Below are 19,065 nucleotides of genomic sequence, written 5' to 3'. Positions count from 1 at the left end.
ATATTTTAAAAGGGCTAGGGGGCTGGGGTTGTAGCTCAGTGGTAGAGCATGTGTGAGGCACTGGGTTCAATTCTCAGCACACCATATAAGTGAAATAAAGGTCTGTCAACAATTAAAAGCATACTTTAAAAGGGGGGGGGGCAGGGACACTAGAACTATAGATCAGTGGCAAAGCATCCTTGGTTCAATCCCTAGTACCAAAAAACAAAAAAAAACAACAACTGGAGGTAGGGGTGTTAGAAAGAGACCAATGAGTGTGCCCAGCAAGATAGCTGACAAGAGGTGCCTGGATGCTTTTCTCCAGAACACAGGACCAAAACAAAAAAAAACAACAGCTGAGCCAGGTGTGATGGCACATCCCTGTAATCCCAGTGACTTGGGAGATTGAGGAAGGAAGATCGTGAGTACAGAGCCAGCCTCGCAACTTAGGGAGGCATTAATAAACTCAGAGACTCTGTCTCTAAATAAAATATAGAAAGGGCCTCTCAGAGTCACCAGTTGCTGTGTGCACGGAGGACCGAGCTAGCTTGCAATAAATGTCTCTTTGCTGCTTACCAAATAAATATAATACAAAAAGAAAAAGGGCCGGGGATGTGGCTCAGTGGTTAAGTGCTCCTGGGTTCAATCCCCAGTACCCCTCCCCCCCCAAAAAAAACACTGTTCTACCCGAGTGTTTGAGACACAGCTCTGGAGTAGGAATGTGGGAAAGAGATTGTGGAACACAGAAATACACGATGGCCTTGTAAAGAAGGGAACTAAGCATACAACATCTACTGTTCCATCTCTCAAAATCAACCCTGAATCAAGAAGGACTTCGCTTGGTGAGGAATGGGTAGCCAGAGGTTCAGAGCAGTTCCCACTCATACCACAAACATCTGAGGCATATACTATTGGATAAACCAGCAGCCCCCACAAGCACTGAGCACAGTGTAGGGGAGCTGCCAGACTAACAAATTGCTCAGGACACATTGTGCATTCCCCTACCAAGGTTCCTGTTACACGATGCCATCTTGAGACTCCTCCCATCTGGATCCTGTGAAGCAGCTGGCATCTGCCATCAGCAACTCAAGAGACCCAGCTCTGGAAGCAGCCAGGCAGCCCCCAAGAAGTAACCTGGCAGCCAGCACTGAGTGGCTTGGTCTTCTGAGGCCTCTAAGAAGGAGCCAGGAGGCCCAGTTCATCCTGCTGCAGCCCCAAGAAGCAACTAAATGGCCCATTCTTAGAAGCGCGGCCCATCGAGGTCCTAAGAAGCACACAGGCAGCCTGCCCTAATCAGGTGAATTCCAGGCTCTTGAACACACATGGGCACCCTGCCTGGACCCAATGGTAGAGTACAGCCCATGTGCCCAACTACTAGGCATACTGCAACAAGTCTTTTATTTTCCAAATCTTTGGAAAGATAAGTATCTAGGCCTAGAAAGCTCAAAGAACCCCTAATATATCGAATCAAAAAAGAGTCTGTCCATGGCAAACTGTCAAAAGTACAAAACAAGGAGAGAATTCTAAAACTAGTCACACCTTGCATGCACAGGCCTGCCGGAGCAGCTCCATCCCCACATAACCCACAGGAACTACCAGGCAGCCACACCCACAGCCAAGTGCACCTAAAGCCACCAGCAACCCATTCCATCTAAGAGAACTTAAGTACAATCCCATAACTGCTACAGCCTAGGCTACTAAGATACCACATTGATTACACCAACATTGATTACAGCTGAAGGTATCACCAAATTGATTACAGCTGAAGAAGCTATGTGTGCTACAGGGCCCACATGGAACCAAAACCAACACAGCCTATCCAGTCAACACCCTAGCACTCACAACCAGGAGAAAGTCTTTTACTACAAAAGAAATCCTATAAAATTGGTAGAAGCAATTAATCCATCAGATGTACAAATATCAACATGGGGAAACAAGAAGCATCAAAAAGCAAGTTAGCATGACACCTCCATAGCCACACAATAATTCTCTAGCAACAGACCATAAAGAAAAGAAAATCAATGAACTACCTGAAAAAAGAATTCAAAATAATGATTTAAGAAAGCTTAATGAGGGGCTGGGGCTATAGCTCAGTGGCAGGGTGCTTACCTAGCACGTGTGAAACACCGGGTTCAATCCTTAGCACCACATAAAAATAATCAAAATAAAGCCATGCTGTTCATCTACAACTATAAAAATTTTTTTTTAAAAAAAAGAAAGCTTAATGAAACCCAAGAGAACACCAACAAGTCAACCATTAGGAAGGCAATTCATGATATGAAGAATGAGAAATCTGTCACTGAATCAGAGGTCACAAAGAGGGGAGCAGAAACCCTGCAACAAAAAAAAAAAAAAAAAAGTAAAATAAGAAATACAGTTGACAGCCTCAATAGCACACTAGCAAACAGAGGAATTTCTGAGCTTGAAGAAGGATTTTTTTGAAATAACCTAGTTATACAAAAAGGAGAATCAATTTTTTAAAAAAAATGAATGAAGCCTGATACTCATGGGAATACCATTAAGCAAGCAACCATTCATAAGCAGAAAGGTACAGAAAATCTATTCAATGAAATGATTGCTGAAACTTTACAAATCTTGGGAAAGATACAGGTATCTAGGTCCAGGAAGTTCAAAGAACCCCTAACAGAGTCAACCCCAAAAGATCGTATCCATGGCATGGCATGTGAAGCACTGAGTTTGATCCTTGGAACCACATATAAATAAATAAAATAAAGGTACTTATCCATTTGCAACTAAAAAATATTTTTAAAAAACAAAGATAGCCTCTAATACAATAATGGCTGGGGACTTTAATACCCCACTTTCATCAATGGACAGATTATCTAGACAAAATATCAACAAAGAAACATTGGAGTTAAATTATATTTTAGACCAAATGGACCTAATGGACATTTATAGAACATTTTGTCCAACAGCTACAGAATACACATTCTTCTCATCAGCATATGGAATATTCTTCAATATAGACCATGTATTAGGTCACAAAACAAGTCTCAAAAATTCAAAAAATCAAGATCATAACATGTATCGTCTTTGAACACAATGGGATAAAACTAGAAATCAATAAGAGCAATTTTACAAATTATACAAACACATGGAAATTAAACAACATTCTCTTGCGTGACAAATGGGTCAATGAAGAAATCAAAAGGAAAATTTAAAGAATTCTTAAAACAAAAGAAAATGAAAATGCAACATACCAAAACCTATGGGATATTGCAAAAACAGTACTAAGGGGAAAGTTTATAGCAATAAATGCCTACATCAAAATAATGGATTTCTTTCCATACACAGTGTACCCACCCCTGTAATCCAGCAGCTCAGGAGGCTGAGGCAGCAGGATCTTGAGTTCAAAGCCAGCCTTAGCAAAAGCAAGCAACTCAGTGAGACCCTATCTCTAAATAAAAAATACAAAATAGGGCTGGGGATGTGGCTCGGTGGTCAAGTGCCCCCGAGTTCAACTGCCAGTACCAAAAAAAAAAAAAAAAGGATTTCTTGTCTTGCATGCACAAGGCCCTATGTTCAATCCCCAGCACTGAAAAAGTTTTTAAAAATTGATTCCAAAAACACAGTCTAACAAGGCAACTCAATGAACTAGCAAATCGAGAATGAACTAAACTGAGAATCAGCAGAAGAAAGAACAAAGATCAGATCAGAAATAAACAAACTAAAGAGGGCTGGGGATGTGGCTCAAGCAGTAGCGCGCTCGCCTGGCATGCGTGCGGCCCGGGTTCGATCCTCAGCACTACATACATACAAAGATGTTGTGTCCACCAATAACTAGAAAATAAATATTAAAAATTCTCTCTCTCTCTCTCTCTCTCTCTCTCTCTTTAAAAAAAAAAAGACTAAAAAAGAAAAATACAAAAGACCAGTGAAACCAAGTTGTTTTTTTTGAAAAGACAAATAAAACCAAAAAGTCTTTAGCTGGACTAATCATGAAAAAAAAGAAAAGAACCAAAGTTATAGTTTGGATGTGTGGTGTCCCTCAAAAGTTCATGTATGAAACAACACACACACACACATACAAAAAAACATTTTCCAGAGGAAAAATGAATAGGTTGTAAGAGTCTTAACCCAAACAGTTGAATTAATCCCCCTGATAGGGATTAACTGAGTGGTAACTAAAGTAGTAGGGTGTGGCAGGAAGAAGTGGAATTAGGGCGTGACTTTCATGTTGTGTGTGTGTGTGTGTGTGTGTGTGTGTGTGTGTGTGTTGTAGGGTGTAGCAGGAGGAGGTGGAATTAGGGCTTGGCTTCCGTGTGTGTGTGTGTGTGTGTGTGTGTGTGTGTGTGTGTATCTGGAGAGTAGAGTAGCGCTCTCTGCTTCTAGATCACCATGATGTGAGCTGCTTCCCTCTGCCTCACACTCCACCATAATATTCAGCCTCACCTCTGGCCCTGAAGAATGGAGCCAGCCTTGTGTGAACTAAGACCTCTGAAACTGTGAGCCCTCAAATAAACCTTTTCTCCTCTACATTGTGCTGGTCATGCTTTTAGTCACAGCAACGAAAAAGCTGACTAAAACAACCAAATAAATAAAAGCAGAGATGAAAAAGGAGACATTATATTAGATGCCATAAAAATGTAAAGGATCATTACATGCTCTTATGAACAACTACAGATCAACATATTGGGTTTCTTGTTTTGTTTTGGGGTACTAGGGATCAAATGCATAGACCAACAACTTGAAAACCAAGAAGAAATATGATAAATTTCTGGACACATAAAACCTATACAATTGAACCATGAAGAGAGAGAAAATCTGATCAATAATAAGTAAGAGGATTGAATCAGTAATAAAAAGTCTCCCAAGAAAGACATGCTCAAGACTGGATGGCTTTACTGCTGAATTTTTAACAAACCTTCAAAGAAGAACTAATTCCAATTCTCAAACTACTTCAAAGAACTGAAGGGGACAGAATCCTTCCAAACTCATTCTATGCGACCAACATTACCCTAATACCAAAAACAGATAAAGACACAACAAAAGAGAAAACTACCAAAAAAAAAAAAAAAAAAAAAAAAAAAATATATATATATATATATATATATTCACACACAAACACACACACACACACACACACACACACATATATATATATATATATCACTGATAAACAGAAATTCTTAACAAAATACTAGTAAATCAAATTCAAGAGCACATCAAAAAGATTAGATACCATGTCAAGTAGGATTTATCCCAAAGATAGAGGGACAGTTCAATATACATTAAGTAAAAAACACAGTAAAAGAATAAACATAATTCACTGTATCAGTAAATAAAGGACAAAAACCATATGATCACCTCAATAGATTCCTTCATGATAATTAAAAAAAAAATTAGGTAGAAGGATTGGGTATGGTAGTGCACACCTGTAAACCCAGTGACTACAGAGGCTGAGGCAGGAGGAGCATAAATTCAAGGTCATCTCAACAACTTATCAGTACCTTGTCTCAAAAAATAAAGGATAAAATAAATAAAGAGTCAGGAGTGTCATTCAATGGTAGAGTGGCCCTGGGTTCAATCCCCAGTACTGAAAAATAAAAGGAAAAAAGAACATAACTGAACACAATAAAGGCTACATATGGGCAGGCTGAAATCATTTCCTTTAAAATCTGAAAGAAAGGATATCTACTTTCACCACTCTTATTCAATTCAGCATTGGAAGTTTTAGCCAGAGCAGGTTAAGTTAAGAAACAAAGGGTATTCCAAATAGGAAAGAAGGAGGTTAAATTATCCCTGTTTGCAAATGACTTTTTTTTTTTTTTTTTTTTTTTTTTGTAGGAGGGATTAAACCCAGGGGCACTTAACCACTGAGCCATATCTCCAAGCCCTTTTTTTCTCAGAGTCTCACTGAGTTGCTTAGGGCCTCGCTAAGTTGTTGTGGTGGGCTTTGAACTTGTGACCCTCTTGCCTCAGCCTCCTGGGCTGCTGGGATAATAAGCATGCACCATCGCACCCAGCTAATGAAAAGATTTTATATTTAGAAAAACCTAAGGGACTAGGGTTGTGGCTCAGTGGTAGAGCGCTTGCCTAGCATGTGTGGGGCCATGAGTTCGATACTCAGCACCACATATGAATAAACAAATAAAGAAAAAAATCCACAGGCAACAAAGAAATATTTTTTAAAAAAAGGAAAACCTAGGGCTGGGGATGTGGCTCAAGTGGTAGTGCGCTCGCCTGGCATGCGTACAGCCCGGGTTCAATCTTCAGCACCACATACAAAGATGTTGTGTCTACCGAAAACTAAAAAATAAATTTTAAAAAAATTCCCTCTCTCTTCCTCTCTTTCTCTCTAAAAAAAAAAAAAAAAAAAGGAAAACCTAAAGACTATACACACACACACACACACACACACACACACACGATCATGGCATTTGCAGGGAAATGGATGGCATTAGAGCAGATTATGCTAAATGAAGTTAGCCAATCCCTAAAAAACAAATGCTGAATGTCTTCTCTGATATAAGGGGGGGGGGGTCACTCAAAATGGGGTAGGGAGGAAGAGCATGAGAAGAAGATTACCTCTAGATAGAGAAGAGAGGTGGGAGGGAAAGGGAGGGAGAAGGGGAATTGCACAGAAGATGGAAGGAGACCTTCATCGTTATACAGAATACATGTATGACAATGTGAGAAAAAGAAAAGAAATGTGTCACATTAGATTGGGTAGAGAAAAGTGATGAGAGGGGAGGGGAAGGGGGGAAAGGAAGGACAGCAGAATAAAATAGACATTATTATTGCTGTGTGTATATACGTTACTGCATGACCAATGTGATTCTGCAACCTGTACACTCAGAAAAATGAGAAATTATATCCCATCTTATTCAAATATATGATATGTCAAGATCATTGTACTGTCATGTGTAACTAATTAAAACAAATAAAAATATTAAAAAACCTGTTAGAACTAATAAACAAAATCAATAAAGTTGCAGGATACAAAATAAACCTATAAAAATAGAAGCTTTTTTATAAAAGAATAATGCCAAGAAAGAAGAAAGCAATCCCATTCACAGTACATGTACACACACACACACACACACACACACACACACACACAGGAATAATTTTAATCAAGGAAGTAAGTACCACTACAATTAAAATTACAAAAAATAAGATAAATTGAGGAAGACACCAAAACATGAAAAGTAGCCCATGTTCATGGACTAGAAGTTGGAGAGTTAAAATGTGTATACTACCCAAAGTAATCTACTGATTCAATGCAATTCTTATCAAAATACCAAGTATCTCTTTTACAGAAACAGAAAAACACTCCTAAAATTTACATGGAACCACAAAAGATTCCAAACAGCCAAAGCAATCCTAAGCAAAAGAACAAAATGTTAACACTGCAATATCTGACTTCAAAACATACTATAAAGCTATAGTAACCAAAACAGCATGGTACTGGCATAAAAACAGACACACAGACCAATGGAACAACAAAGCAAACCCAGAAATAAATCCATATATTTGCAGCTAACTGAGATGGAGTGTGTGTGTGTGTGTGTGTGTGTGTGTATGATATATATGTATATGATATATATGCATACAGTATATGTGTATATATATATATATATATACATATATATATATATAATGTACATACATATAAGTACATATATATTTATACACAGACACTTCATACACATATAACAGTTTTATTTAAATGAGGTCTTGCTATGTTAGCCAGGCAGGTCTTGAATTTCTAGATTCAAGAAATCTATCTCCCTGCCTCGGGCTCCCAACTGCTAGATTACAGTTGCGTGTCACCACACTCAGCTTAGCCAATTGATTTCTGACAAAGGTAGCAAGAAAATACACTGGAGAAAGGAAAGTCTCTTCAATAAATGGTGTTGGAAAAACTGGATATCCATAAGCAGAAGAAAGAAACTAGACCCCCTATCACTCACCATATTTTTTAAAAAACAAGTAAACAAGAACATAGGGAAAACACCGAAGGACATTGGTCTAGGAAAAGATTTTTTTTTTAGACACAATCCCAAATGCACAAACATCAACAATTAAAATGACATAAAAGCTTCTGTGCAGCAAGGAAATAACTGATTGAAGACACACCTAAAGAATGGAAGAAAATTATTCATTTGCAAATCATTCACTTAACATGGTATTACTATCCAGAATACATAAGGAACTCAAACAACAAGAAAAAAATTAAATTGTAAAATGAGCAAATATGTGTTGGGTTGGAGATACAACTGAGCAATACAGTATGCACAAGACCCTGGATTCAGTCTCTAGTACCATAAAAAAAATTAAAATTAAAAAATACCCCACCAGCAATGGTGGTACACTCCTATAATCCCAGTGGCTCAGGAGGCTTAGGCAAGAGGATCACAAGTTTAAAGCCAGCTTCAGCAACTTAGTAAGACTCTGTCTCAAAATAAAAATTAAAATTAAAAACTTTATAAATAAAAATTAAAAGTTTAAATAAAAATTTTTAAAAAACTGGCTGGAGATGTGGCTCAATGGTTAAGCGCTGTGGATCTAAACCCCAGTATTCCCCCAAAAAAATTCCCCTACAGCTAAGGTTGTAGCTCAGTGGAAGAGTGCTTACCTAGCATGTGTGAGGTACTGGGTTCTATTCTCAGCACTATATATATCTATCTTTATATATATATATATATATATATAGATAAATGTCTACATATACTATGCCACAAAGCAACTCTTAGAAAATACAAAAAAGTAGAGATACTACCATGTATTTTATCAGATCATAATGGAATGAAATTTGAAATTAATGACAAAATAAAAAATAAAAATTTATGCATCACATGGAGATTGAACAATATGCTGCTTAATGAATAATGGGTTACGGAAGACAAAAAGGAGGAGATTAAAAAATTTTTAGAGGTAAATGAGAACACAGACACAACATTGAAATCTCTGGGACACTATGAAAGCAGTACTAAGAGGAAAATTCATTGCATGGAGTTCATTCTTTAAAAGAAGAAAAAGTCAACAAATAAATGACCTCACTACATCTCAAAGTCCTAGAAAAAGAAGAACAAATCAGCAGCAAAAGCAGTAGAAGGCAAGAAATAATTAAAATTAGAGCAGAAATCAATAAAAATGAAACAAGAAACAATTAAAAAAATTGACAAAACTAAAAGTCGGTTCTTTGAAAAAATAAATAAAATTGACAGACTCTTAGCCACGCTAACGAAGAGAAGGAAAGAAAGAACTCAAATTACCAGCATACCTGATGAAAAAGGCAATATCACAACAGACACTACAAAAATACAGAAGATCATCAGAAATTATTTTGAAATCTCATACTCCAATAAAATAGAAGACATTGAAGGCATAGATAAATTTCTTAAGTCATATGATCTGCCCAGATTGAGCCAGGAAGATATACACAACCTAAACAGACCAATATCAAGTGAGGAAATAGAAGAAGCCATCAAAAGATTACCAATGAAGAAAAGCCCAGGACTGGATGGATACACAGCTGAATTCTACAAGACTTTTAAAGAAGAACTAATACCAATACTCTTCAAATTATTTCAGGAAATAGAGTAAGAGAGAGCACTTCCAACTCATTCTATGAGGCCAATATCACCCTGATTCTAAAACCAGACAAAGACAATTCAAAGAAAGAAAACTTCAGACCAATATCTCTAATGAACATAGATGCAAAAATTCTCAATAAAATTCTGGCAAATTGAATACAAAAACATATCAAAAAGATTGTGCACCATGATCAAGTGGGATTCATCCCAGGGATGCAAGGTTGGTTCAACCTACGGAAATCAATAAATGTAATTCACCAATAAAAATAAATAAATAAAGCAACTTTGAAAAAAAATAAATGTAATTCATCGCATCAATAGACTTAAAAGATAAGAATCATATGACCATCCCAATAGATGCAGAAAAAGCATTTGACAAAATACAGTACCACTTTATGTTCAAAACACTAGAAAAACTAGGGATAACAGGAACATATCTCAACATCCTAAAGGCTATCTACACTAAGTCTCAGGCCAACATCATTCTAAACAGGAAAATTGAAGGCATTCCCTCTAAAATCTGGAACAAGACAGGAATGTCCTCTTTCACCACTTCTGTTCAACATAGTTCTTAAAACACTGGCCAGAGCAATTAGACAGACGAAAGAAATTAAAGGAATATGTATAGAAAAAGAAGAACTTAAATTAGCTCTATTTGCTGACAATATGATACTATACCTAGGAGACCTAAAAACTCCAGGAAAACTTCTAGAACTAGTAAACGAATTCAGCAAAATAGCAGGATATAAAATAAACACCCATAAATCAAAGGCATTTCTGTATATCAATGACAAATCCTCTGAGAAGGAAGTGAGGAAAATTACCCCATTCACAATATCCTCAAAAAAAAAAAAAAAAATAAGATACTTGGGAATCAACTCAACAAAAGAGGTGAAAGGTCTATACAATGAAAACTACAGAACCCTAAAGAGATAAATCAAAGAAGACCTTAGAAGATAGAAAGATCTACCTTGCTCATAGATAGGTAGAATTAATATTATCAAAATGACTGTACTACCAAAAGCACTACACAGATTTAATGCAATTCTGATCAAAATCCCAATGACATTCCTCATAGAAATAGAAAAAGCAATCATAAAATTCATCTAGAAAAATAAGAGACCCAAAATAGCTAAAGCAATCCTAAGCAGGAAGAGTGAAGCAGGTGGTATCACTATACCAAACCTTAAACTATAGTACAGAGCAATAGTAACAAAAACAGAATAGTACTTGTTAGAGTCTAAAAACAAGTCAGGATGGTGCCTGGCATTTTGCCAGAGAAATGTTAGAGTCTGTAAACAAGTCTGGATGGTGCCTGGCAAAATGCCAGAGGGAGTGGTTTGTGAAGTAATGACAGCAAGCCATTAAGTGTGGAGATTCCTTATTGGTTGACTGCTGTATCTATTTTATGCTAATTAGATAAGCTGTGAGGAATATATATACCCTCGGGTCCTACAATAAACAGCTCCCAGTCCTCCTGTATCGATCTACACAAGTTGTTCGTCACACTCCCCCCACCCCCCAACCCTGGTTATTTTGCCCAGCCAACCGGACTGCAGCAGATGGTGGCCTGTACGGAGAGCCCCGGGACACTCCGGGGTAAGTGAAAAAAAAAGCTGCCCGTCCACAGATAGGACAGGAGCAATATGCTCGTCCCTAGGCAGATAGAGCGAGAGAAAAAATGGCCATTTTGAGAAAATGGAGAAGATTGATACAGTATGTTTGTGTCTTGTTTTGTCTTGAAATGTTGTATTGTCTTTGTGATGAAAATATGGAAGGGGTGAGAAGTAAATTACTAAGGAAAGAAGGCACCCCAGTGGAACCAAGAGCAGTTAGGGCATGTGTTGATGGAAGTCCGGGAACTCTAGTCAGAAAGGAGAAAGTTCAGAGGAGGAAGGATTATCAGGAAAAAAGTTGCAGCAAAAGGCTATTACTGAATACTTTTCGTTACTGGAGGGTGCGTGAATTGGCACAGCAGCTGCCACCTGCCCAAGCCGGTCATGGAGCAGCAAGGTTTTTCCGCCCAGGGAGCGGGATGCCACTGCGAGAGCCCTGACCCAGAGGCGCAGTCTCGCAGGCTCTTACTCCCTGTGCCCAATGGCAGTTTCCGGAACACTCCCCAGAGCCATCTAGGGCTGCCCAGGATGCTGCAGGCAGAAGACGGCCTGCATCCCTGAAGTTTGATCATTTCCAAGGCCAGTAACTACAATGGTTCTCCCACACCTGGAAGCTAAGAAGTAATGAGCGCAATTAAGGCTTATTTCAAATGTAAAAAACCTTGAGATAATGTACTAAATTTTCCAGAAGTTTGTTTTCTTAGTGCCTGCTGGAATACTCCAGGATTTTCTTTAGCCATCCGGAGTTCCTGCCTTCGTCCCAGCGCCAGTGAAGACGAAGGTAGAAGATTTTCCAGTGTTGCTGAGAACGGGACGAGACTTTGGATCAAGCTAGCTGCCTGCAGAACTTACCTGGACTGTGATTTAAGCTAGCTGCCTACAGAACTTACCTGGGCTGTGATTTAAGCTAGCTGTCTGCAGAACTTACCTGGACTGTGATTTACCTGGACTGTGAGTTAATCTATTGAAACACTGCTTTACCTGAACTGAGACAACAAACTATAATCTACAACAAATTGTAACTCAGTATCTTTGCTAAGGGTGTCATTGCTGGTATAATTTTTCCAAGGGCTTCTTGCATGGAGCCATCAATTGGCTTGGTATTGTGGCATTTTGTATCCTCCCCTTCTGCTTGTAGCAGATTATTTATGGTGTTTCTGTAAAAACCACTATGATCGTTATTTAAATTAAACAAAAGGGGAAAATGTTAGAGTCTGTAAACAAGTCAGGATGGCGCCTGGCAAAATGCCAGAGGGAGTGGTTTGTGAAGTAATGCCAGCAAGCCATTAAGTGTGGCGATTCCTTATTGGTTGACTGCTGTATCTATTTTATGTTAATTAGATAAGCTGTGTGGAATATATATACCCCTCGGGTCCTACAATAAACGGCTCCCACTCCTGCTGTATCGATCTACACAAGTTGTTTGTCACCCCCGGGTTATTTTGCTGCAGCCGGACTGCGGCAAGTACTGACACCAAAACAGGCTGGTAGACCAATGGTACAGAATAGAAGACACAGAAACTAACCTACAAAATTACAATTATTTTATATTAGACAAAGGGCCAAAAACATGCACTAGAGAAAAGATAGCCTCTTCTACAAATGGTGCTGGGAAAACTGGAAATCCATATGCAACAAAATAAAATTAACCCCTCTCTCTCACCATGAACAAAACTCAACTCAAAATAGATTAAGACCTAGGAATTGAACCAGAGACTCTTTGTCTAATAGAAGAAAAAGTAGGCCCTAATCTTCATCACGTGGGATTAGGCCACAACTTCCTTAATAAGACTCCTATAGCGCAAGAATTAAAACCAAGAATCAATAAATGGGATGGAATCAAATTAAAAAGTTTTTTTCTCAGCAAAAGAAACAATCTGTGAGGTGAACAGAGAGCCTACATCCTGGGAGCAAATTTTTACCCCTCACACATCAGATAGAGCACTAATCTCTAGGGTATATAAAGAACTCAAAAAGCTAAACACTGAAAAAAACAAATAACCCAATCAACAAATGAGCCAAGGACCTGAACAGACACTTCTCAGAAGATTATATACAATCAATCAACAAATATATGAAAAAATGCTTATCATCTCTAGCAATCAGAGAAATGCAAATCAAAACTACTCTTAAGATATCATCTCACTCCAGTCAGAATGGCAGCTATTATGAAGACAAACAACAAGTGTTGGCAAGGATGTGGGGGGTGAAGGTACACTCATACATTGCTGGTGGGACTCAAATTGGTGCAGCCAATTTGGAAAGCAGTATGGAGATTCCTTGGAAATCTGGGAATGGAACCACCATTTGACCAGTTATTCCTTTCCTCAGACTATACCCAAAGGACTTAAAAACAGCATACTACAAGGACACAGCCACATCAATGTTTATAGCAGCACAATTCACAATAGCTAAACTGTGGAGCCAACCTAAATGTCCTTCAGTGGATGAGTGGATAAAAAAATGTGGCATATATACACAATGGAATTTTACTCAGCATTAAAAAAGAACAAAATCATGGCATTTGCAGGTAAATGGATGGCGTTGGAGAAGATAATACTAAGTGAAGTTAGCCAATCCCAAAAACACAAATGCCGAATGTTTTCTCTGATATAAGGAGGTTGACTCATAGTGGAGTAGGGAAGGACAGCAAGGAGGATTAGATGAATTCTAGATAGGGAAGAGGATGGAAGAGAAAGGGAGCGGGCAGGGGATTAGCAAGGATGGTGGAATGTGATGGACATCATTATCCAAAGTACATGTATGAAGACACGAATTAGGTATCAACCTACTTTATATACAAACAGATACGAAAAATTGTGGTCTATATGTGTAATTAGAATTGTAATGCTGGGGTTATGGCGCTGGGATTATGGCTCAGCGATAGAGCGCTCAACTCACACGTGGGTTTGATCCTCAGCACCACATAAAAATAAATAAATAAAATAAAGTTATTGTGTACAAAAAAATATTTTTAAAAAAAAGATTGTAATGCAAAAAAGTACATGTATAAAGACATGAATTGGCATGAACATACTTTATACAAAGATAAGAAAAATTGCGCTCTATATGTCTATAAGAATTGTAATACATTCCACTGTCATGTATTTAAAAAAATAAAATCAATCAAAAAAATGCTGGTGAGGATGCAGAGAAATGCACTGATTGGTGGAAATGTAAATTAGTATAGCCATTATGAAAAACAGTATGGAGACTCCTCAAAAGACTAGAATAGAACTGGCATGTGATCTAGCAATCACTCTACTGGATATATGTGCAAAGGAAATGATATCAGTATGTGGAAAAAAATATCTCCACTCACACGTTTATTGCAACACTACTTACAATAGCCAAGATATGGAATCAACCCAGCTATCCATCAATGGATGGATGAATAAAGAAAATATGGCACATATACACAATGGAATATTATTCGACCGTAAAAAGAATGAAACTGTCACTTGCAGCAACAAAGATGAAACTAAAGGACATTATGTTACGTGAAATAAGTCAGACCAGAAAGACAAAAATGTTATGTTCTCACATATATAGAAACTAAAAATCTCACAGAAGTAGAGAATAGAATAGAGGTTACCAGAGCCCGGGAAATGGGGGAGGAGGGGGAAATGGGGAAAAGATGATTAGTGGTTACAAAGGTACAGATGAATAGGAGGAATAACTTCTAGTGTTCTACAGCATAGTAAAATAACTATGCTTGACAACAATTGATTATTTCACACTAGCTAGAAGATTGTGTACGTTTCCAACATGAAGAAATGAGATATGTCTATAGTCCTGATCCTATCATTATACATCGTATACATGTATTGAAATATCACATTATACCCCATAAATATGTACAACTACTAAGTGTCAATTAAAAATAAAATACATGGAAAGAAACAAACTGACTCAAGAGCCACTAGGCCACACGCTTTAAGCCCCAGAGAGACCAAACATTTTTGCAATAATCCTGTCACTGCTCAAAAGGATTTCTGCACCTTCTCTTGGTATCATCTTTGAACCAGATTTTAGAACACAAACCCAAATTCTGTCATTATCTACAGAACATCTCATCTTTTGGTAGAAGATGGTACAAAACTGGTGCTCCCTTGACCAATCAGTTCACCTTATTCACCAGATTTGGCTCTGAGTTATTTTAGACATTTTGCCCAAGTCATATCTGGCTATCCTCAAAGGCCAGGAGCACTGAAAAAGGTTCACTGCTATAAATATCTCACACATTGTATAGTCAGTTCAAAGGGGGAGCTCCAGAAGTTTTGTGAAAAAGCAGTATCTTTAGAATGGGGTTATAGTGATCATAACAGCTACCATTATTAAGCCCTGACCATAGGCCAGCCATTGGGTTAAAGTGCCTTTCATGCCTCAGTTCATCTGAGTCTCATCTGTGAAGCACATATTATCATTCCCATTTTACAGATGAGGATTGATATACGGCCTGTTCAAAAACCCAAAGCCTATGTGTGAATTCCAATTCACTTCTGTGTTTCTTTCCTGGTCAAGTGTCCAAATGGCTGCACCCTGAACACTGAGGGAATGAAGCTAGGGCAATAAGATCACTGAACACATCTACCAGCACATCCCTCTTCCCAAACATGGAGCAAAAATGACAAGCAAAACCAGCCTCTCTGCCCAGACAGTGTCCTGAGGAGGAAAGAGAAAACAAGAAGTGAGACAGGCAGGTCACCCTTCTTCAGCTCCTAAGTAAATCCCAAGCTTTAGTGCCCTCTCAGCTGGTTTCTTGGGGCTCCCTTCCATGCTAGATCATCAGCACTCTCTTCTCCCAACCATTATCATTCCAAATATCAATTTCCTCTCAACTGGCAAGAAACCCCAACTGAGGCGTTAGCTGACAACAGCTTACCAAGTCACACTTTCTTGGGCTTGTATCTGAGTAAGATATTCTTAAAAGCTTCAAGATCCAAAAAGATGAATGACTTTATAATGGTAGGTTGATAAACTGTGACAGAGACAGACTGCTAGGGCAACATTTTGGGACAGAAGCCTGCTTGACACAGGCTCATATGAAACCACGAAGTAGCTGTTCCCATACTAAAAATAATGTCTGACGTTTATTGACTATATTGTGATAGTCCCAATAGGTGCTTGGTCTATATAATCACTTTTAATCAACACTAAAATCTCAACAGGAAGTTACCACCCTGGTCTTACAAATGAGGAAACAAAGTTCAGAAATGTTCAAATTGCCAGAGTAGGTGGGTAAAAGGAAGCATATAAAGGGACTGTGCTCCTTCTACTGTAATTCACTACCTCACCTCTCTCCTCAATCATCTTTTTTAAGGCCAATATCTCACAACCACAGCCCTTTTGGCATTTACACTCCATCTAAGATGTGGCATTCCAGGAAAGTACACAGCAGGAGCTGTAAAGGGAGACTGTCTGCAGATCATACTGGTACACACGCAGCCATGGTGTCCTAGATGGCCATTAGCCTACATAGATGCCTTTAGATAAGACAATTCCAGGTCATCAGGAGCATTTGCCTGGACTCCAGGCTCTGAAGAAAGTATTACAAGCACCACCACCCCACCCCATTTTCCCTACTGTGAAGGTGGCTGGCTACATAATTTGGATTTTAAATGCCATCAGGGCAGCAATTTTTATGGTATGAGAAAAAAGATGCTTCAACTCCTACTTGTGCTTACACATGATGATAGATTATGACAAATGGAAACAGCTTAGGAACAGACATAAGGATAAAAGCAGCTTCTGTTGCTGAAAGTCAGTATTAACATTTTTCTGAGACTACACTAAATAGAGCTAATATAAATGGGCTAGAATAATTATGGCTCTGAAAGCTCATCTATTTGGTTGGACTATTATCCAAAAGGGACTTACTAGCACACAGTCCTTAAGTAAATTCATCAGTATGCTTTTGTTAATTGTGCTTCTGCTAAAGCTCTCAACAGGAAGCATGGGGATCCTCATGAGCTGCAAGTTGGAGAAGGGACACAGCCCCAATCCCTTGAGAATCTCAGGTGTTTTCAGGGCCATTTTACTGCCAATGCCATTTTGCAGCCACAACCTCATGCTGCAGTCAGTCCCACCTTCAAGGGCCTCTGGGACCCCATTCTCATTGTCCTTGAAGAGGAGGCAAAAAAAAAACAGCACCAATAGGATCTTAGTCAGAAAACGTTAAAAGCTCAAAAGGATTCGTGACTCCTAACTGTATGTTCTCTCCTGCTCCACAAAGTGAGGGGAAAGGCAGAGAGAAAACAAATGACTTCAGAGAAAAGGTGGAAGCTTGCCAAGAGCCAGAGGTGAACCTTGGCTGAGCTGGATTGTTATTAAATTCATCACAATTGTCATTTGCACTTCAAGGACCTCCAGTTCCAAAGCCTCCAGCGCTTTACCCAACATTTAGTGGGAGTGCTGGGGGTTGGGAAAGGAGGCCAGGGAAGGGTAAAAATGTCAGAAAGCTGATAGTCAGATTTTCTCAAAGGAGGGCATGGGGGCACTGGCCAAGGGCAAACTGTTGCTCAGACAGGTAGGAGAAAGAGGTCAGGAGGCTTAGCATGCTGCTGCCAGGCCAAACTTAGGCCTTCTTGGGCATTCTCCTTCTGCCTGTGACAAAGACAGGGGCCCTGAGCAATGAAGTCTAAGTTAATGAAGAGAGGCCTGGAAAGAACAAGAAGAAAATGAGAGAGGATAAAGAAAGCCTGAGGACTAGGGTTGTGGCTCAGTGGTAGAGCGCTCGCCTCGCCAAGCAGGACCTTGGGTTTGATCCTTAGAACCACGTACAAAAATAAATAAGTGAAATAAAGGTGTTGTGTCCAACTACAACTAAAAAAAATAAATATTAAAAAAAAAAAGCCTGAGAAATCACAAGCAAGAAAGAAGAGGAAGAAGCAGAATCTTACTTGGTGCTCACCGCACAGGCAGTCAGCTCATGGGGAGAATCCTGACCTTTCCAGCTGTGCCTCAAACTGGTAGTGTGATTTTGGCCAAGTAACTTGAAATCTCTGACCCTAAGTCTTCTCCTTTTCAAAATGAGAATAATAATAATAATACTTCATAGGGTTATTGAGAGAATTAAATGAGACTACATATAAAGCACTTAATACAATGCTTGGTACATGAAACTACTTATTATTATCATCATTACTATAGCATCATCATCTTTTCCCCAAAGGATAACTGTGTCATGAGCTTTAAAAAGAAGGGAATGGGGCTGGGGTTGGCTCAGCAGTAGAGTACTCACCTAGCACATGTGAGGCTCTGGGTTTGATCCTCAGCACCACATAACAATAAATAAAATAAAGGCATTGTGTCCAACTACAACTAAAAAAAATATTAAGAAAAAAAAGAAGGGAGTGAACTCAGAAATGGAAAAGAAAAAGCCACATTTCTCTAAGAAAGAAAAATAAAAGTCCACCCCATCCCACAGAAGCCCTGTTGGTTGACAGGGAGACTTTCTCAGATCTCATTAGAAATTCCACCTATCTTCAGTAAGACACTTACTGGGTTCTGACGACTGAGGCAGAAGGTGAAGCAGGAGGCCATCAGTAACCCAAGCAGCATCCCCAGGGGAACCATCCTAGATGGAGGCAGGCTCTGAGGAACCATAGTCAGGGACCTGAAGATACAAGCACAGAAAACAAAGGTCCATGAAAAGCTGGAACCTGGTCCCCCAGCACTGTGATTCCTATCATGGCACTTGCCCCGCAGATGTCAGACATTTCCTACATAAAGGTATCTAGGTCTTTTACCATTTCTAGGTAAGTTTCAAGCTTCCATTTCCTGTAACAGATTCAACTACTCACGGGGAGAAATGCTCTGGTTGGAACTGTACAGTAACCCAGGACTCTTTCATGTGCTATCAGAGCAGTGGTCCCTGCCTTCCCCAATTAATAATCCATTCTTAG

At 38.9% G+C, this 19,065-nt stretch overlaps 1 protein-coding gene across 6 annotated transcripts in view; it reads right to left on the bottom strand.

The window, feature by feature from the left end:
* Positions 1–19,065, bottom strand: part of Sil1 (SIL1 nucleotide exchange factor) — a 262,428-nt gene that overhangs the window by 180,054 nt on the left and 63,309 nt on the right. For 5 of the 6 annotated variants that reach the window (XM_076855992.1, XM_076855990.1, XM_076855993.1 and 2 more), the window contains one exon: positions 18,662–18,776. The exons of the other annotated variant lie outside the window; for it this stretch is intronic. In XM_076855992.1, the coding sequence (XP_076712107.1) occupies positions 18,662–18,766 (105 nt within the window). In that variant the 5' untranslated portion in view covers positions 18,767–18,776. The remainder of the gene's footprint in view (positions 1–18,661; positions 18,777–19,065) is intronic. 6 annotated transcript variants of the gene reach the window in all.

Source organism: Callospermophilus lateralis, chromosome 5, assembly GCF_048772815.1.
Source record: "Callospermophilus lateralis isolate mCalLat2 chromosome 5, mCalLat2.hap1, whole genome shotgun sequence".
NCBI classification, from domain to species: Eukaryota; Metazoa; Chordata; class Mammalia; order Rodentia; family Sciuridae; genus Callospermophilus; species Callospermophilus lateralis.
The sequence above is the reverse complement of the archived record's forward strand: the minus strand, read 5'-3'. Positions and strand labels throughout refer to the sequence as shown.